At 50.4% G+C, this 20,412-nt stretch overlaps 1 protein-coding gene and 3 non-coding genes across 4 annotated transcripts; all 4 read right to left on the bottom strand.

Annotated features, from left to right (window-relative positions):
• Nucleotides 1-1,360: 1,360 nt before the first annotated feature.
• RPS3 (ribosomal protein S3) lies at nucleotides 1,361-8,235 on the bottom strand. Its single transcript, XM_005500610.3, has 7 exons — nucleotides 8,090-8,235; nucleotides 6,304-6,434; nucleotides 5,957-6,050; nucleotides 4,756-4,850; nucleotides 3,838-4,025; nucleotides 2,393-2,589; nucleotides 1,361-1,429 (listed from the first exon to the last, which is right to left on the bottom strand). The coding sequence occupies exons 1-6, from the start codon at nucleotides 8,117-8,119 to the stop codon at nucleotides 2,396-2,398; spliced, it is 732 nt and encodes a 243-aa protein (XP_005500667.1). The 5' UTR covers nucleotides 8,120-8,235; the 3' UTR covers nucleotides 1,361-1,429; nucleotides 2,393-2,395.
• On the bottom strand, nucleotides 2,057-2,193 carry LOC135578356 (small nucleolar RNA SNORD15). The gene has a single exon (XR_010469870.1). It is a non-coding gene; the product is annotated as a small nucleolar RNA SNORD15 (small nucleolar RNA).
• On the bottom strand, nucleotides 2,948-3,095 carry LOC135578354 (small nucleolar RNA SNORD15). Its single transcript, XR_010469868.1, has one exon. It is a non-coding gene; the product is annotated as a small nucleolar RNA SNORD15 (small nucleolar RNA).
• On the bottom strand, nucleotides 4,218-4,364 carry LOC135578355 (small nucleolar RNA SNORD15). Its single transcript, XR_010469869.1, has one exon. It is a non-coding gene; the product is annotated as a small nucleolar RNA SNORD15 (small nucleolar RNA).
• Nucleotides 8,236-20,412: the final 12,177 nt, after the last annotated feature.

Genomic DNA, 20,412 nt, shown 5'->3' with positions numbered 1-20,412 from the left:
ACGTGTAGTAACATTTTCTCAAAGCTCTCCACTGAAAGATGCGCACAGAAACCCAAAATCAGCCTCCTTCTCTGACACCGTAAGACGACACATGTTTGTGACAGACATCACCAGGTCCCCAGCCAGACCCGCTGGGAACAGGAAGGCTGAGGCTCAGGCATCCACACATGCTGCTGACGGACCAGTTCCCAACACTGCCAGTATGAAATTCCAGTTCACAAGCTGCCTGCCCAGCTCCCTCAGAGAAGCCTCCTGGAAATGGAAATCTGGATGTGAAAGCTATTCCTAAAGCAGCAAGTTTCGCAGATCTGCACATTTTTTTGTTAATGCAACAGGTTTTAAATTTCTCAAAATCTGAGCAAAACAAAGCCTCGATCCTGTGCCCAAAATAATCTCTTACGATGTGCACAACAGTCTCTTCCCATTACTGCACTAGACTTGAAAAAACACCCTGAGAAAGGAGCTGACAGAACCAGAATCTCTGCCTGAAACTGAACCAAATGCTCAGTCTCACAGCTGCAGCTGCAGGGCTTCAGCTGGACCGCAAAGAACAGCATCAAAGGTAATTAATACAGCAACAGAAGTGAAAACACACCCCTGCCTACAGACCATGTACTTCCATAGCATAAGTAACCTTGTTATCTATTATCAACTTCAGGATCTTATCCTATAGCTCATTAAAGCCCAGTTATTAATACAGTGACAAATTAAGTTTGCTCAGGCCTCAAAGAATCACTTAAATATATTTTAATGTCAAAGCTTAAGATAGAAGTTTGAAATCCAGAGTGTAACTTCTTTTTTTGCCCCAACTAACATGTGAATACCTACTCAGAAGTTTGTCTCACCCCACAACTCCACCAACTAAGGTGACCTGACCCAAACAGGAACTATAATGTTCCTATATAGTTTACAGCCCTGAAAGTGACATAGTGAATGTCTTTATAATTAAAGAGAAATGGATGTACAGAAGTGAAAAAAGCATTTAGCAGATCATAGTAACACTTCAGTTCAGGCCAAAAAGGTATAAACTACTGCAACTGCTTTGGACCTCACTAAAAAAGCTCCCTCTTCTGGAAATCTCAGAGAAAGGGACTGGTATGTAACTGGAGAGGTACTGGTACTACTCCAGTTCATGGAGTGTCAGTCGTTGCCCTCTAAACACCAGATCGCTGCTCCAGCTCTTCATAGAAATCAGCATTTTTGTCCCCATTTTGTTTAGATCAGGATCTGAGGAGTTCACTCCAAAAAGGTAAAGCAAGCTGGAAGAAATGCAACTGAATTCCTTTCATACCAAAGGTGAGAGAGCAAGGCTTTCCTGGAAGATATCTTGCAAAAAAAAATAAAGCACCTCCACAAACACTGTCTTTTGTGATTTTATTAAGAGATGTTTTCAGGACAGTCAAGCTTCTGGTTGTGGATGTTACAAACCCTACAACGAAAAACAAAATACTGAGTGAGATGGTGACCAACCATTTTCCCGTAACCATTCTTCTACCCAAAACACTGAACAGGCTCAAAGTTTTCAAATTAAATGGCATGTCTCCCTTCCTGCATTTTCCCTGCAGGAACAGATCTTGCAAGTCAGACCCCCTTGTTTCACTGTGGCCCTGCAAACTCCCTGAACTCTCCCCCCTGTTCAAACAAGGCCTGTTTCCATTAGAAAATTCAGCCTGGGTTTCAACAGCAGCTAAGAAAGTTCTACAAGAGGCCACAAGCCCCCGTGCCTCCTGCTGCTTTAATCAGAAAAAGCAAAGCAAAACTTTTAAAAGCAGCAAGTTGCACTTTTTCACTGGGAACAACCCAGAGCAGGTCTCAGACAACTTCGAGTTTTTAATTTCTGTCTTAGAAACTACTCATTCAGAGAAACAGGATTTCAGACTTCGATTATTTACTTCTAAAACTAGTCTATACGTTGTGCTCAATGTTATCGGCTTCTAAGTCTATCCCAAACTGGATCCCATGAGGTAAGGTGTGTATATAAGGAATATATACTTTGAGCAGTCAACTGCACACTGGTAGCAAATGGTACAATGTGAAAATATCCAAGACACTGAACCCTTCTCGGACAAATGCCTCTAAGTCACTCAAATTGTGACCCAAGGTCCCCAAATCCATGCTGTAGAACACAACACAAAAAAGGGCACTTGGACAAGGACATTCCCTTTCAGACTCGTCATCTCATCGTCACTGAAGGGTATGCTTAGCAGGTTTGCAGCATCTTACACCTTCATCCAGGGCAACACTCTAAAACCAGCTGATCGCTGCACCAGGTACAACAGCAGCAGCTCTTCCTCCCAGTATCCCAGCTACTGGACATCTGGTTTTGGTGACACAACACCTTTTCTGCATGGATTCTCACCAAAACTACCTCTCACCCATCACAAGCACTTACCCCTCAGGCAGTGGGAACCGGCTGAGGCATCGCTGGCTGTTCTGGTTTGCCACCTTTCTGCTCTGAAATAGGGGTGGTGGGCAAGATCTCTTCTTTGGGTTCCACGATGCTGACGTGGTCTGGCAGAGGTTTTTTGGGGCCAATCTTTCCACTTGGGTCCCAAGGCAACATAATCTTTACTTTGATTCCCAGTACTCCTGCAAAGAGCGACAGGACAACACAGGCATGCTAATTTGGCACAAAATATCAAGCACACGTGGAGCAGAGACAAGCTTCAAGGTTATAAAATATGCCATCTGTACTACGAACATCTCCTGACAACACTGAAGATGCAAGCTGATTAACACAAATGTGCTAAAGCTTAAAAATCTAATTACTGTGCATTTTAAATCAGTGTGTTTACCTTTATCCAATTCATTGCCTTCACTAACTGCAGCCTGGGACTAAAAACATGCTATATACTTAAGCCAGGCTAACTCTGGTTTTAAACCTGTCCTTCCTGGGATAACTCTGCTCACTTTCCTAGGAAATTGCACTTTTTTCTTCTTTTGTATCCCTTCTCAGACAAATGCCTCTAAATCATCCAATGAGTAGGATGTCCTGGCCAAGGCAGCCTCAGCACAGCACCACAGAACATGGCACTGAACAGGCGGCAGTGACACACGGATATCCCTTCTGACTCGTCATCGTATCATCACCGAAGGGAAGGTGGAGAGCAGCTTTGCCTATACTGGTATCCCTACATCAAGTGTTCTGCAATTAAATAACCCAAAGCCAATTAAGATGCAGAAGTCATTTGCATTTTACCAGAGGGAAGGCCAAGTGTAAGCAGGCTTGGCTGGTTTAGCTGGGAGGACTTGCCAGGGCGCAGTTATGGGGGAAAAGTGCCTGACACTTGTTTTTTGTGGGTCTTAGAGCACCCGCGTTCTGTCTGCCAGCCCCTAGAAATCCCAACTGCCAACAGCTCTTAAACTCAATATGTGTTCCATCTGTAAGGTGTTTTGCTACCAACCTCAGAGGTCACAGGTCACTAGTACCTTGAAAAACTGAAGCCCCGTTCTCAACTGGAAACATTCAATCCCCACCACTAGAAAAGTGGATGACTGGGATGACTATATGAAATTCTGTCCTCTGCTGAAGGCCCCTTTCTCCATTTCCCATTCATGTAACACAAAGTTCTACCCCAGATGTACTGTGCAAACTCCACAGTGAGACCTTAGTTGCAAAAGCCCAAGAAAACAGATTTTCAGAGTCAGCACAACTAGTGGTAGCACAATTGAACCATGTTGCAGGATCAAAGTCATGTGAATTGCCACCCCACAGGTGACAGAGGGAAACCTCCAACCTGCAGGTACAAGACAGCAGGAGTTGAGATCTTCTGGCTCTGAAGCACGAGTAGAAAGAACCCAAAGAGCTGCAAAGGGATCTGCATCCCAGCCACTCACCCTGCCGCAGAAGGACGTGACGCACAGCTGTGTCAACGTAGTAATTCACTGGGTCTCCACTGTGGATCATCAGGCCATCCACAAACTTCATGGATTTGGCACGCTGACCCCTGAGTTTGCCAGACACAACCACCTCACAACCCTTGGCACCGCTCTCCATGATGAAGCGGAGCACACCATAGCAGGCTCTGAAGGAAAAGAGCAGCAACAGCCACTGTGTTACTCCCACTGCCAAACTCACACGGCTCTGTGGAGGCATTTTACCCCAGTTCCAAAGCACAGACACTGTTTTAGCAGTCTAAGAAAACTCTTATGATCCTTGTAAGGTTGTAGGAACGGTGACAATTCTTTGTAATATGTCAGGAGTGCGGCTTCTGGTCCCTTCTCAGACAAATGCCTCTAAATCAATCAACTATGACAGGACGCTCCTGTTGAAGAACCGCACGCAGCATCACAGAACGTGACACTGCAGAGGCATCGCAACAAGAGCCACCCGCTTCTGACTCGTCATCTTGTCGTCACTGAAGGGACTTGAGAGGCAAGGCCACTGTCACCTGAACTACAATTCAGCCAGAAGGCCTGAAATTGTGTTTCAGTCCTCCACCCATTTATTCACAAAGAAATAAAAGCAAGCTTTATGCACACCAGCCAGACAACGTGTAATCTAATATACTCTATGACTTCAACTTTTAAATCCGAAATACATTATCTAGCAGTTACTATCAAAAGTAACTGCATATTAAACAAAAAGCTTCTATATGGTAGAATTATAAAAAATATGAACTGTCCTTTGCAAGCGCAGTATGACTAGGTTAAATTTTCAAACTAAAGGCAAGTCGGCAAGGAGTTTTTTTATGAAATGGTATTTGAATCCCACACTTCCTCACTGTGCAATCACGTTCAACTTGCTCTACTCACCGACGCACCGCTAAACCTCCCAGAAGCTTGTACCGCAGGGACTCTGCCTGAGCGATTGCGCACAGACCTCTCGTGGCCACCTTCTCAGCATAGAGCTAGAAAGCAAAAGAAGCAGACTCAGAAACAGGGCTGTATTTCAAGATACTTCTAATTTAACATGAGCAAGTTTTATCCTCGGGCACTACACTCCCGTAACTCCTTTAGTGCCTGTCTCCTGCTCCTGGCAGAGCTGAGAAACACTCACAATGCTCCACTGAAAGTCAGGAGACTATTAAAATATCCATGGTGCAGTCTCAAAGAGCTGCTGCTTCCAACAGACTTAAAATACTCCGTATCACTAAAGAGAGGTATCCAAACAAGCACAAAAACGTCAGACAGTTTTGCATCAGTTACGTAAGTCTACTTAAGTATTAAAAAAATCTAAGAAAATATTTGATTTTTAAAAGCCGGGAGAGTGTTATAAAATCTAACATCTCCAAAAGCCCAAAGTCTGATACTTCAGAAGAAGCAGACGTTCCGAATCATGCACACAATATTCCTAGAGCTGACAAATCCTGATGTGCTGTGTGAGTTTGTGCCACTGTGTTTAAGCATTTGCTGGAGATAATCAGCAATTTGCACTGTACAATGTGATCCAACAACACTGGCCAAGCAGGAATAAATCTGAGCATTACCCCAGAACACACACTGCCCTCCACCGCTAATTTGTTTTAGAGAAAAGTGCAAGTACAGCTACCAGATTTCAAACATTAAAAGATGAGAAATTGCTGGTCACTTTACTGTCCTTTTTAATCAAAAATGTCAACAATCCTTCTGCAACGAAACAGTTTCTTTATAAGGACAGAAGCATTATGAATTCAATAAGGGAAATGGTAACACACAAGTACAAAACATTAAGCTCCTTCTCACTTCAATACTGAGACAGCAACATTCTCTACAAAGTATCTACAGACAAGCTTTAAAAGTTTTATTTGCATCCTCCTTGTTGGGAAATCGGAGAAAACAGCCAAAGTGACAGCACTTAAAATACCACAAAGAGCAAAGCATTTTGTAGTTCCACGCAGGAGTGTTCTGTGAGAACAGGCAAACCACATCCCAAGTTCTCTTCAAGTCAAACCCCCTTTCAGCTGACACCATCTAGACAGCACACAAATCTAAGTGCACAACCCACGTACTCCTGTTTTAACCGAGACAGTTTTACCTCAACGCTTCCCTCAGGGAATCCAAACCTCTTCTGCACGACAGCCGTCAGCTCCCGGATGCGGCGGCCTTTCTCACCCAGGACATTCTGAGTTCTGGACAAAAAAAGTACAGTATGACTGAGAAGAGTGCCTCCACACCTGAGCCTGTAACCATCCCAGAGAGCTTCCAAGCCGAGTATATAACTTAGTTTAGGGGTTGTAGCACTACTCTGTCGCTAAAGATCACTTTAGGATCTCTTTCTCAAGTAGTTTACCCTACTATTTATTGCTTTAATCTTCAGCCAGCAGCAGAATCCCTTACAGCCTTGTACAGCACCCATAAAGTCAGCAGCAGCACCACAGTTACCTGGTGGCAAGTATGATAATCTCAGTCCTGGTTGGAGTGACCCGGACTTCAACGCCCGAGTACCCATCTTCAGCCAGTTCACGAGTCAGAAACTCATTCAGCTCAGCTTTGAAGATACCATCAGCGACAAACTAAAAAAATAAAACAACAACAAATGGATCGCATCAAAGCAAACAGCCTGAACACACAATTTTCACATAATGAGTTTAGGAGCAATTCATCCTTGGGATCACCATCCCTGGAGAGGTTTTAAAAACATATAGATGAAGTTCTTAGGGACATTATTTAGGGCTAAATTTAGATTATGGTTGGACTCTATGATCTTAAGGGTCTCTTCCAACTGAAATGATTCTATGATCATACTGCAGACTGACGGCTTCTTCCCCCACAGAGAGGAAGTATCAGTGGGGACAAATAAAAGCATTTCTCCTGAAGCTCCCAGAGACAATTCAATTCAATTCTAGCAGGAGCCTACATCACTGCCTGATCGACCTCAGGCAGAAATTGTAGCTATCGTAGAAGTGCAGTGGCACTTCTGATTTGGTACGAAATTACATAAAATAATTTCAGAGGTCACATCCCTTTATGAGCCCCACAAGTCCTGCTGCCAGGGCTCCCACTTCTACCCTTACAATGCACAGGCGCCAAACCTCCCCCCCCCTCTACAAGACAGGCAGAGTCCTGCACCATCTGATCAGGGAGTCACAGAACCACAGTGTGGTTGGGGTTGAAGGGACCTTTGGAGATCCCCCAGCCCAACTCACCTACTCACGCAGGGTCACCAGAGCAGATCACACAGGTGGGTCCATGCGGGTTTGAATGTCTCAGAGGAGACTCCACACCCGCTCTGGGCAGCCTGGGCCAGGCTCTGGCACCTCTCAGCAAAGAAGTTTCTCCTCATGTTCAGATGAAGCCCCCTGTGTTTCAGTCTGTGCCCGTTGCCCCTCACCCTGGCGTTGGGCACCACTGAACAGAGTCTGGTCCATCCTCTGACACCCACCCTGACATATTGATCCATTGATCAGATCCCTCTCAGCTTCTCTTCTCCAGCTCAACAGCCCCAGCTCTCTCAGTGTCTCCTCATCACAAAGATGCTCCAGACCCCTCAGCATCTTTGTAGCCCACCACTGGACTCTCCCCAGTAATTCCTTGTCCTTCTTAAACTGGGGAGCCCAGAACTGGACCAAATGCTCCAGATTCTGCTTCACCAAGGCAGAGCAGAGTGGGAGGAACCTCCCTCAACCTGCTGGTCACACTCTTCCTATGTAGCCCAGGTACCATTGGCCTCTTGGCCACAGGGCACACTGTTGATTCATGGTCAACCTGTTGTCCCCCAGGACGCCCAGGTCTTCCTCTGCAATCCTGCTTTCCAGAAGGTCAACCCCAACCTGTACTGGTGCCTGCGGTTGTCACTCCCACGATCCTAAACTTGCCCTTGTTGAACTTCATCCGGTTCTTCTCTGCCCAGTCCAGCCCGGACACTGGACACAGTTCCAGAGCTCAGCACAGGCCCCAGAGAGGGCTGAGAGGGGGAATTATGGCTGCCCCCCGCGCTCTCCCCCCGCCCCGTGGTCTGCGCAGGGTCCCCCGCGCACTCCCTCACCCCGGCCTCCCGCCGCCATGTTCCCCGCCGGGCCGCCCAGCCGCAATCCGCCTCCATCCTCCCGCATCCGCCGCCATCCCCACCCCGCCGCCCCGCCCCGACGAAGCCCGGGGCCTCCTCCGACGCGACCCCGCCGGTATGGAGGCGCCCCAAAGCTGCGGCGAGCCGGGCCGCCGCCCTCACCTTGCGCTTCTTGGAGATCTGCACCGCCATCTTGAGCCGCGCCGCCCGGCGGAAAGGAGGGAACCTTTCCCCGAGGGAGGGCTATATCTGCCTTCCGCCGCTCCCCATTGGGCCGCCGCGATCACGTGGGTCGGCGGGCGGGGGCCGATGGGAAATGTAGTCTCCCCGGTGCTGACGCGCCGCCATGTTGGGGAGGCTGGAACCTGTCAGTGGGTTTTCCCGCCCTGACAGGCTGTGAACGCCCACAACCCGCATTAAAGCGGCTACAAAACCGATGTAATTCACCCCGATTTGCTACCTGGGGGCGTTCTCTGGTAATAAAGACACCTTCTCTTCGCCGTGCTGTGAGGGGAGCGCAGCCTGAGGTGAGGGGAACAGCACAGTCCCCCCTAACAGTCTTGTTAACCTTTATTTTTTAGGTAGTCAAAGCTCACGAGGAAAAAGGTGTGAAAAATCACAGGTTATTTGGTTAATTTCCAGTGGAAAGTGAGGAGCCTTTGCTACCAGAGGATGCTCTACTATTACCCCATAATTTGCCGCTTTATGTAAATGTTAACAACAGCTATTAACTATCAATAGTTAACTGTAAATATGAATGATATCTAACTGTAAACTTACAGCTATTGCAGGTCTTACCTGCTCTATGTGTGCAGCATCTTGAGGGCTCTACACCTCACTAAAAGACAAATAATTCGGCCAACAGGACAGTTGTGGCTCCAGGGCAGATCTTCTGCGGGATATTTTTCCTCCTATAATCATATTATCACCTCTGCAGTCTGGGCACTGAGTTAAATTAGTACCAGTAAGATGGGATTTCTCCTGTGGTGGTCAAAGATGGGGAAAGTGGCTTTTTTATTGTTATTATTATAAGTGGTCCAGGGTTTGTAGGGGATTACAGGGGGTTGGTTGTGCCACTTCAACTAGAAATTATAATAACGGGTAGAAATGATACATGAAAATACCCGCACGCCGGTGGGTAAATACGGTCCGTTTGGGAAGAGCCAGCAAAAGGTATTTCTGCCTTGCAAACCTCCTGGAGCCACCAGATAGGGGGATGAGGGGAAAAAAAAGGTAAAAATGAGCTATTTGGCTTTTTGTAAGGCTTCTTTGGGAAAGCCTTGCAGAAAATAAGTGGCCACAGGTGAAGGCAGGGGCATTGCACAGCCATGAATGCACAGACCCCATTGCGTCTTTGCAATAGAAGAAGAAATTAAATGTTAGAATTATCAAAAAATAAGTAAGAAGAAATAGGAAAACAACACTTAATGGCTCTGTAAATAATTCCATCTGATCCTCTGTCTCCCCCACTGCCTCTGTTTTTGGGCTAGACTGCTCAAGTTGTGCAAAGCTGAAGAGCAAAGGTCCCCATAAGGGGACTCGTGAGGGGATCGAGTGCACCCTCAGTGAGTTTGCAGACAACACCAAGTTGGGTGGAGTGTTGATGTGCTGGAGGGTGGGAAGGCCATACAGAGGGGTCTGGCCCGGCTGGATGGATGGGCTGAGGCCATTTGTCTGAGGTTCACCAAGGCCAAGTGCCGGGTCCTGCCCTGGGGTCACAGCAACCCCAGGCAGCGCTACAGGCTCGGGGAAGAGCGGCTGGAAAGTGCCCGGCGGAAAAGGAGCTGGGGGTGTTGGTGCCAGCGGCTGAACATGAGCCAGCGAGTGCCCAGGTGGCCAAGAGGCCACCAGCATCCTGGCTGGTACCAGCACTGGTGTGGCCAGCAGGCCCAGGGCAGTGACCGTCCCTGTGCTGGGACCTGGGGAGGCCAAACCACCAATCCTGGGGGCAGTTTTGGGCCCCTCACACCAAGAAAGGCCTTGAGGTGCTGGAGCGAGTTGAGAGAAGGGAACGGGGCTGGGGTAGGGGCTGGAGCACAAGTGTGATGGAGCGGCTGAGGGACCTGGGGGGTTCAGCTGGAGAACAGGAGCTGAGGGGAGACCTTCTGATCTCTGAACTGCCTGAAAGGAGCTTGGAGCCAGGGGGGTCGGGCTCTGCTCCCCAGGAACAAGCGCCAGGAGCAGACGAAACGGCCTCAAGTTGCGCCAGGGGAGGTTGAGTTTGGATGTGGGGAACAATTTCTTCCCCAAAGGGCTGTGGGGCATCGGAACAGGCTGCCCAGGGCAGTGCTGGAGTCACCATCCCTGGAGGGTTGGACAGACACAGAGATGAGGTTCTCAGGGACATGGGGTAGTGGTGGCCTTGGCAGTGTTGGACTTAATGATCTTAAAGGTCTTTTCCAACCCAAATGACTCTATGACTCCATAAGTGGTTTCTCCCCAGCCCAGGGCAGCCGCAGGTCTCCAGGTCTCCAGCAACCAGGACAGACGTTCCCTTGGGGACAAGACTCTGTCTCCTGCCAGCCCCAAGCTCTGCAGAGAGGTCAGCATCCCTGGAGGGTTGGACAGATGGAGATGAGGTTTTTAGGGACATGGTTTAGTGCTGGGGTTAGTCTAGGTTATGGTTGGACTCGATGATCCTGAGGGTCTCTTCCAACTGAAATGGTTCTATGATTCTATAGATGTGTCGGGTGACAATCAGCATCACTCTGGGAACAACAAGGAGGAGGCAGCTCCGCTCTGGAACTGGTACCAACCCTCCGAGCGAGGACAGAGAGCGGGACCTTTCCCACCTGGGAGCGTGAGGTGTCTGACACGGACCAGTTTACTTAGAGTTGCCTCATTGAGACATAACCATGCAGGGAATACCAGTATGACCAGTACAGTGCTGGCAAACACATCTCCTTCCAACACACAGCCCAATATCACTGCAGGGAGCAGTGGGGAGGCCACAGTGCCTGGAAGGAGCCAGCTCTTCTCTCTGACAGGGGAAAGATTATTTTGCCACTAGATGTCAGTGGAGATGGCGACAAGGGTAGGAAAAGCTTCGTGTTTCTACTCATTTCCCTCCTCCCTCTTCCCCAGGGATTCATTTCTCCAGGATTTAAGGAGTGACAGAGATATCGGTGAAACAGAGCCTGTCTGGAGCAGCCCATGGTCCACTTTGCCAAGTCAGCTGCTGGTGAGGGACTTGTGCCCCCTCTTGTTGTCACCAAACACCTTTCTCTCACTTCTGGAGTTTCCAACCATCACACCCTCCCCTCAGCCAACTCCTTCCCTTCATCTGCACCAGCCCAGGCTTGGCTGTCCCTCATCCTCCACCCTGCATCCTCTCTCCCCACCCTCTGCAGAGGGCTGGGATATCTCCAGATTGAAGGGACACAGCAGAAGATGCTGTCCCTCACTCCTGTCCCCCCTTCCCCACAGTCGTGCCCACTGTCCTCTGCTCCAACTCTTCCCTCGCTCTCAGGCTGCCCAAACACGCTGACCTTGGTGGTCTCTCTAGTGGCCCCATCCTCCCCTCTCTTGTCATCTCCATGCTCCTCAAGTGCCAGTTGCTGTCCATGGGGATTTCCTCTTGCACAAATTAGGAGCAACAGCTCCATCTATCTCTTCCCAATCTCTCCCCCGGGGAGTGAGACTGCGGCCAGGCTGCAACCAGGTTTTAGGGGGCACTGGGAGCCCAGGGCTTCGACCAGCCTCCTGTAGTGTGGGCAGAAATAGTTGTTGAGGTGCTTGTGAGCTCTTGGTGCTTTTCTGAGGCCAATTGTCTGAGGTTCACCAAGGCCAAGTGCTGGATCCTGCACTTGGGTCTCACCAACCCCAGGCAGCGCTACAGGCTCGGGGAAGAGAGGCTGGAGCACAAGTGTCCGGTGGAAAAGGAGCTGGGAGGGGGAGACCTTCTGATCTCTGAACTGCCTGAGAGGAGCTTGGAGTCAAGGGGGACTCGGGCTCTGCTCCCCAGGAACAAGCGCCAGGAGCAGAGGAAACGGCCTCAAGTTGTGCCAGGGGAGGTTGAGGTTGGATCTGGGGAACAATTTCTTCCCCAAAGGGCTGTGGGGCATTGGAACAGGCTGCCCAGGGCAGTGCTGGAGTCACCATCCCTGGAGGGTTGGACAGACACAGAGATGAGGTTCTCAGGGACATGGGGCAGTGCTGGGGTTGGGTTATGGTTGGATTTGATGGATTCTGTGATTCTCCAGCTGCATCCCTGGGCACAGAAAAGCCAGCTCATGTGCCGGTGGCAGAAGAGGTGTTGCTCCCTTCCTAGCACCGTATAAATCACCACCAATGCTTCATTCAACCCTACATCTGCAAGAAATCGTCCTGGCTGTAAGGTTCCTCATTCCTGTCCCCCGATCTGAGTCTGCAGGTTGCTTCTCACCGTCCTCAGAGGGACCAGCTGAGCCTTCACCACAAGAGGAACTGGGGCTGTTGGGCTGCACGGCGCTGAGGCCGAGCTGCAGGCGAGTTCAGGAGGAGGTCTGGGATTTAATGCAGGTAGGAAAATACCATAGGGCACCACCTTAGCAGGAGATACTAAAGCCAAAAGGCCAGGGATGTACCTCAAACATCTCTAATCTGTCTGGATGGACCGCAGGACTGAGAGACACAGCAGCAGACCCAAACAAGAGTGAGTGTGTGTGTGACTTTTCCCAACCCCATCACTGAGACACAAGATTAGCAGGAGAAATCTCATCTGTGGGAAAACCTTTCCTTTTTTTTTTTTCCAGCGTGGTGCAGTGTCACATTTTCCCTGGCAGCAAAGAGGCTGAGAATTGCTCCCCTTCTTTCCTCCCTCACCCCTGCCCCTTCCTCCCCCTCCATGGCCCATCCCGCCGTTTCTGGAGCCCCGCTGTGAACCAGCTCCCAGAAACGATCCAACACAAACACACATATATTTTGGGGGAGGTTATTTAAAACCCTGCTCGTTCCTCTGCTCCAGCCCAGCTCCACAGCAGCCTGTGAGCATCAAAGAGAGAGCAGCAAATTAGGGGAGGGGGATGGGGGCCAGGCAGGAACATCTTGCTCAAATGGCCATGAAGGTGGTCAAGTCTGGGGGTGGCACTTGGGGACAAGTTGAAGGAACATCTGCGTTTGAGATCCTCACCCCAGGGTAATGCCAGACCATCAGACACTGGTTTGGAGAAGTGACCAGGAGCTGAGGATGTCTCTGTGTAGGGATCTGAACCCAAGAGCCTGTTAACCAGGGGCTCAAACCATTTTTAAGAAAAGACCCTCCAAACCTGCACAAAACCCACTCTGCTGGTTTCCAGCTTGGGACCATGATACTTCCAGAGCAGGAAGTATCTGCCCAAGATAATCTTTTTTTTTTTAGGCTGAGTTTATCCAGGAGGGGCTCAACCCATGTATTTCTGGATCATATAAAGACAGGGAAAGGCACAACATTAGCAAAAAAGCCTGGCCCTGACGTGAATCGCCTTTTCCATGCCCTATTAAGGAGAAACTATGTGTTGTGTCAGCATTTCAGGGTCAGCATTGACAACCAGAGTCGGGGTCAAGCTGCACCCTGGTACAAAGCAGGGGCCTTGGTGGCGTTAGGCAGCAAGGGAATGTCCCCTCTCCCCCCAGACACAGCCCGGCTAAGCCAGTGGGCTCCGAGCTGGGGCCTTCACAGCCGGGAACATTTCAGTCCCTTCCACAAATAGCAACGTGGGATTCCTCCCTTGGCTCAGGCCGTCCCCGTCTGCAGCCCGAGCCGGCCAGCGCGATTCCCAGAGATAAGTGGTGATGCTCCAAGATGCTGTCTGCAACCCAACGGGGATGGATTCACCTCAACTCCATCCCTGCTGAAATGGAAGCTGGCAGCATCCTGAAAAAGCTGTGATGTGCGTGCACACTTCATCCTGGAGAGCTCAGTGCTGGTCCAGCAAAGCAAAGGGTTGTCGTTCAGGCCAGATGTAAGGAAGAAATTATTTTACAATGGGGGTGGTGAGAGCCTGGCCCAGGTTGGCCAGAGAGGCAGTGGATGCTCCATCCCTGGAGACATCCCTGGGCTGGACGGGGCTCTGAGCAACCTGAGCAGGTGAAGATGTCCCTGCTCATGGCAGGGGTGGCACTGGATGAGCTTTGAAGGTCCTTTCCAACCCAAATTATTCCATGATTCTATGATTCCCAGCCCCAGCGAGGCTGGTTGGTTGGCTGGAGCTGTAGCAGGTTTCCTCGCTGTGGGGGATGCCGGCGTGGAGCAGGTTTGGGAATCAGGAGCTGTCCTGCCTCCCCCTGGTTCCTTTCATTGCCCAGACAGCGACATGGTTTATAGCAGCCCAAGGCCATTGAACAGGCTCAATTAAACTGGAATCCCCGCGTTTTCTCCCCGGGAACCTGGCTCCCGTTCAGAGCATCCAGGAGGGGCTGGCAGCCCTTTGCAGTGAAGGGGCCAGGACAGCCGGCAGCTCTCCCGGCTCACAGGCACGCTGGATTTTAGGATGACCCATGTTTTCCGTGGGTGATGGCAAAAGGTGTTTTTGGGAGCAAACATCCTGCATGGGAAGGTCCCTGATTGCCATTGTTGCTGCTTTCATGCAGCAAAAATTGCTGGTGCTGCAGAGAGATCCTGCAGGTATCCAAGGACTGTGCTGGCTTTGCAAAAGGAAGAAAATTGCTCTCTGCAACTACCTGAATGGAGGGTGTAGCGAGGGCAGGGTTGGTCTCTTCTGAGGAACAAGCGCCAGGACCAGAGGAAATGGCCTCAAATGGCACCAGGGGAGGTTGAGGTTGGATGTGGGGAACAATTTCTTCCCCAAAGGGCTGTGGGGCATTGGAACAGGCTGCCCAGGGCAGTGGTGGAGTCACCATCCCTGGAGGGTTGGACAGACGGACATGAGGTTTTTAGGGACATGGGGCAGTGCCGGGGGTGTGTTAACAGTTGAACTCGACGATCTTGAGGGTCTTTTCCAACCAAAATGATTCTATGATTCTAAAACACAAGGGAACAGCCTCAGCGTCATCAAAATGGCACCTGGACAGAAGCACAGGGCCTGCCCCTTCCTGCTGCGCCGAGACACCCGTTCCCCTGCGACATGGGGCAGCTGCAGCCCAATCCGGCCTCTTCCACCTGTGCCCGCAGAGCAAGATGCAAACTGAATTTAATGAGAGGAAGGTAAAACATCAATCCTGTGGTCCCTTGGGTTCAGATACCTGCGCGATGTCAAGCTATGAGCTGGATCCTCATGCAGGACAGGAGAAGCCCCATCACCTCTCTGGATATACCTCAGCAGTTTGGAAAACCTCCCGTTTCTCCTGATTTTCTCCCTGCCAAAACAAGCTGTGGCACAGTCCTTGGGGCCATGCTACAGGGATTACAACCTCAACAGAGACCCTGTCTCCATCTGCAGCAGACCCCGAAAGCACCTCTCAAGAGCAGGTCTTCACTCTTCCAAGCCCCAAAAATTCGCCTCCTTCCCCAATAAACTTTTTGGGCTGTTGGAGGGATGGCACTTCCACCCCTAAGATCACTCTTCACAGCAGCTGAGCTCGTCTGCCTGCAGCTGTAGGGATGGAGCTGGTGATAAAGGGTGGCTGCTTGGAAGGATCCATATGGATATAGATTTATTGACTGAAGCCAACTGAACCAGCTGTCTGCCGGTAGGATGGTGTCAGGGCAGAGACTCCTGGACCTGTGACACCAGACTAAGGGCCCCCTGGACACCTGAAGGCCTGAGGAACAGCAAGGAGGAGCTGTGGAGAACCGAAATGGCCTCTGCAAGGAATGAGCTGCCTCTAGCAGCGAGAAATCTGATGGTTGGGAATTATGAAAATCAGATGGCAATGAAAATCAGATGGAAGACATGTGATGATTACAGGAATATCCAAATCACTTAAAGGAGGAAAAAAAAAGCATTTACACCCATCAGCTCTGACCACATTTCTCAGTGGTGAGGAAGCTCTCCTGTCATGGAGTGGTCCCAGGGTTGAATGTCTGCGATGGGAAACGGAGAACAGAGCAGAAAGCTCAAGCCAAGGCCCCGGGTGGGCCAGGAGCTGCGTCGTGGCAGCCCAGTGCTGCTGGGACCAGAGGAGGGGACCAGGATCACGTCTACAAGAAGCCAAGGGCAGAAGGTCTCTTCACCTCCCGTAATTAGTGGAGTTTTTCATTGCAAATGAACCATTCCCCTAAAACAGAGTAATCTGAGCACGAGCAATCCAAAATACCGACGTGGATGAAGATCTGTTCAGACACATTGCCCAGACTCGTTTCCATCAGTTCTGCTCAGCTGGGGCAAGGCTGGGTGCCGGGACAGGGCATGAAACTACAGCTTGATGCACCGACCCAACCTTGTGTCTGCAAGACGCTGCTGTCTCCATGTGTCCTGAGAGGGGTCCCAAAATTTCGCCATCAGCATTCTCAGAGGGACAGGCTGGCCGTCCCACATTCCCAAGACCCTAAACCGCATCCAAAGCTCTCAGGCCCTGCTGTGACACCAAGAAACAAGACCAAGGTCAACGCTCCAAGTTAAATCTACCTCACACCAGCTTTTTGTACAGCAGCCAGAGGCCTAGAAAAGAAAAACATCCAGATCACCATCCCTACAACCAGCAATTTAATCATCCGCACCGCAGAGTTAATGAATTTTCCCAGCAAGCAGCTGTGGAAAATGAAACCCAGGGTAGAGATGGACAAGAAGAGATAGTTTGCATGAAATGAATGGAGACCCGTCCTGGAAAGTAATTCAAGTAGAGATATGATGAATTGCAAGCACCAGTTGTAAAGCATTTGCAAAGTCTGACTCAGATGGGAGTTTTATTGCAAAAGCCAGAGTATTATAGTTTATTGCAGTCGGAGCAGCTGCTCCCGTTCGAGTTGAATTGCCACATCTGTTAAAAATCCCCTTGCCAAGTTGCTCACAACTGGAAAAGTCCCTGAGAAATGTGTCGTGTCCCCGTGGAGCCCAAGCCCAGCTCCAGTGAGCCCCTTCCCACACGGAGCAGCCCAAGGAAACCATTAGAACGTGGCAAGATGGAGTGGAAACGTGGCCGGGAGGAGCAGGAGTCAGGGCCACGTTTACAGACCTTTTGTAAACATTTCACACGCAGGAGGATTTACTGTTTCTGGGCTTGGCAAGAACACGGGGGACTAAGTCCGGCAGTGGAAGGTGGCGCGATCCTGCGGCATAGGGAGGGGAAAAGGTGTTTCCATGCAGAGACAGAGCTCAGCTGCCCCAGTCCCATCCCCTTCCCTGCTAAAGGAATCCAAGAGAAGGATTAAAACTGGGGTAGAAACAGCTCAGCTCTATGCTAAGGATGAATAACGGTGAAATACGGCTCTGGAAGGAGAAGTCTCCAGGAGGAGACTTCACACGCGTGAGAACGTGATTAGAACTTTCAAGTGATGAGGCTCAAACACAAAAATCCGTAAACATGCCAATTGTTCAAACCCGAAAAGTTCTGCACCAGAGGTTTTCTGGACTTCATCTATAAACTTCATCTATAAACTTCATCACCAAATCGTTACCAAAACAGAGTCCAACCCACCAGCCTGACTCAATTGTAGTCCTGGCCCATTATCTCCATTAAAGCCGGTAAATCGTTGGCAGCGTTTCAGCGACTGCTCACAAAGGGGTCCATGTCTTCGACACTTTCCTTTGGGCATCCGCCTCCTGTAAACAACATTTTGCTTCACTGCCTGGATCCGCTTAAAGGACTTTAAGCACATTAGTAAATAATTTATACTTCCTTTAAAAACAGGAAATGGAATAAGGACGCTCAGTGTGCTATTTAGCTGGAAATTGTTTGGCTCTTTACTATTTAATGAACTGACTGGCTGCTAACAGAGGTCATTCCAGCAGCTCACGCCCCAGCCCTCCGGCTCTGTGCGAGGTACGTAAATTGAAACTTTAATGGGCATCTCGAGGAGAGCAGTTTGCCCTGGTTGTATCACTTGAAACCCATCAGCTTAAGTAAGTGATTCTTAATCAGCTTTCAAGCTCCAGGAAAAAAGCAGAGGGCAGGAGGCGGCTGTTTTCCCCTGCGTACCGCATTTTACCATGATTTATGGGTGCATTTGTATGAGACGCGCTGAGATAAGGCCGGTCGCAAAGGCCATTACCTGATCTTCCATGTGCTCCCTGAAACGGCAACTTGTGGTTTAACGGTGGTTACGTGACACGGGAGGATGCGAAGAGCTCAGGCCTGCAATGAGAGGGATGTGGATGTGCATGTACGGGGCGTGCGCTCAGGATCACAGAATCCCAGAATGTCAGGGGTTGGAAGGGACCTCAAAACTCATCCAGTGCAATCCCCCCATGGAGCAGGAACACCCAGATGAGGTTACACAGGAAGGTGTCCAGGCAGGTTGGAATGTCTGCACAGAAGGAGACTCCACAACCCCCTGGGCAGCCTGGGCCAGGCTCTGCCACCCTCACCAGGAAGAAGTTTCTTCTCAAATTTAAGTGGAACCTCCTGTGTTCCAGTTTGTACCCATTGCCGCTTGACCTACCATTGGTTGTCACTGAGAAGAGCCTGGCTCCATCCTCCTGACACTCACCCTTTCCATATTTATAAACATTAATGAGGTCATGGGGTAGAAAGTGCAGAAAAAGTGTTTGATTGTCATAGAATCAGAGAATCATTTTGGTTGGAAAAGAACCTCAAGATAGATTCCAACCATAACCCACCCCCGGCACTGCCCCATGTCCCTGAGAACCTCATGTCCGTCTGTCCAACCCTCCAGGGATGGTGACTCCAGCACTGCCCTGGGCAGCCTGTTCCAATGCCCCACAGCCCTTTGGGGAAGAAATTGTTCCCCACATCCAACCTCAAACTCTCTTGGTGCAACCTGAGGCCATTTTGTTCCTCTGGCCTGCAAGCAAGGAACAGTGTGGGTTCCCCATGCCCCAGGCCAGCGCAGATCCCACAAGAGCCACTGTTGCTGCTTTATATTGAAAAAGTGGAGAAGGGGAAAGTGCTGTGATGCCAAATTTCAGGCTCCTCGCTTCCTGCTGCTGCTTTCTTGCCCCAAACCACAGCAGCACAGGGGCTGCTGTAATAAAGGATGTTCGTGCTTAATGAGCTCATCTGGCCAAAGCCTCTCCGGCTGATGGTGATCTCGGTGTCGGGCTGATTGAAGGCTCTTCCTGCTGCTGTTTTTCTCCTGCTACCTCTTCATGTGCCTTTTGATTTTCTGCTGGAAAGCTGGTCCTGGAGGAAAAAATATTAATGCCCCAAGGCAGAGAGTGAGAAAACACAGCCCAAAATCTCCACATGCCTTCTCCCCACTGTGCTGCTACCTCCAGCCTTATGCTCTGTTGTCTGCTTCGTAATGAGGTGACTAAAAGCAATAATTACAGCAGGAGAAATATCATGCCAAAAAATTACACCCCTTTTATATTTTTTACAAAGACGCCGCAGCGCATTGGAGACAAAGGCTGAGGAGCTTTTCCTCCCATCAGCAAACATTTCCTAACGTTGTGGTAGGATGTCTGCGCGATGCTCACAAGCTTCTTCCCTCTTGCACAGGGGCAGAGGAGAACGTCTGGCTGTGGAGGAGAGGACACGAGTGACTTATCCATTGCACCTGTGTTTGGCAAACTGGTTTTGCTTTCTGTAGCTGATTTCAGTCAGCTCAGCAACCCCAGGCTTGGGAAAGAGAGGCTGGAAAGTGCCTGGCGGAAAAGGAGCTGGGGGTGTTGGTGCCAGCGGCTGAACATGAGCCAGCGTGTGCCCAGGTGGCCAAGAGGCCGCCAGCATCCTGGCTGGTACCAGCACTGGTGTGGCCAGCAGGCCCAGGGCAGTGACCGTCCCTGTGCTGGGACCTGGGGAGGCCAAACCACCAATCCTGGGGACAGTTTTGGGCCCCTCACACCAAGAAAGGCCTTGAGGTGCTGGAGCGAGTTGAGAGAAGGGAACGGAGCTGGTGAGGGGCTGGAGCACAAGTGTGATGGGAGCGGCTGAGGGACCTGGGGGGTTCAGCTGGAGAACAGGAGCTGAGGGGAGACCTTCTGATCTCTGAACTGCCTGAAAGGAGCTTGGAGCCAGGGGGGTCGGGCTCTGCTCCCCAGGAACAAGCGCCAGGAGCAGAGGAAATGGCCTCAAGGTGCGCCAGGGGAGGTTGAGTTTGGATCTGGGAACAATTTCTTCCCCAAAGGGCTGTGGGGCATTGGAACAGGCTGCCCAGGGCAGTGCTGGAGTCACCATCCCTGGAGGGTTGGACAGACGGACATGAGGTTCTCAGGACATGGGGCAGTGCCAGGGGTGGGTTAACGGTTGGACTCGATGATCTTGAGGGTGATATGAGTTGATAAGTCTGCAGCAGGGCTTGGCGGAAGGACCAATCTCCACACCCGAATCCTTGGTGTCAGAGCTGTGCCTCAAAAAGATTTCAGCTGTGTCACCTCCCTGTTTGGGCTGGGGGAAGCAAAACAACTTAGCAATGCAGAGGGTGAAGCTGAAGGCGTTAAATAGGCAGCGTCCGCACTTGTAATCCAACACCGGGGCTCCTCCGGGAGGCTTTGTGCCCCAGCGCT

This window comes from Columba livia, chromosome 1, assembly GCF_036013475.1.
Source record: "Columba livia isolate bColLiv1 breed racing homer chromosome 1, bColLiv1.pat.W.v2, whole genome shotgun sequence".
Lineage (NCBI taxonomy): Eukaryota > Metazoa > Chordata > Aves > Columbiformes > Columbidae > Columba > Columba livia.
Note: the sequence above shows the minus strand (reverse complement) of the source record. Positions and strands in the feature narration are given on the sequence as shown.

Coding starts and splice junctions, on each gene's coding strand:
- RPS3 (XM_005500610.3), bottom strand. CDS start 8,119: ATGGCGGTGCAGATCTCCAAGAAGCGCAAG. Junction 6,051..6,303: donor ATTATCATACTTGCCACCAG/GTAACTGTGGTG, acceptor TTTTTTGTCCAG/AACTCAGAATGTCCTGGGTG. Junction 2,590..3,837: donor TCACGTCCTTCTGCGGCAGG/GTGAGTGGCTGG, acceptor CGCTCTTTGCAG/GAGTACTGGGAATCAAAGTA.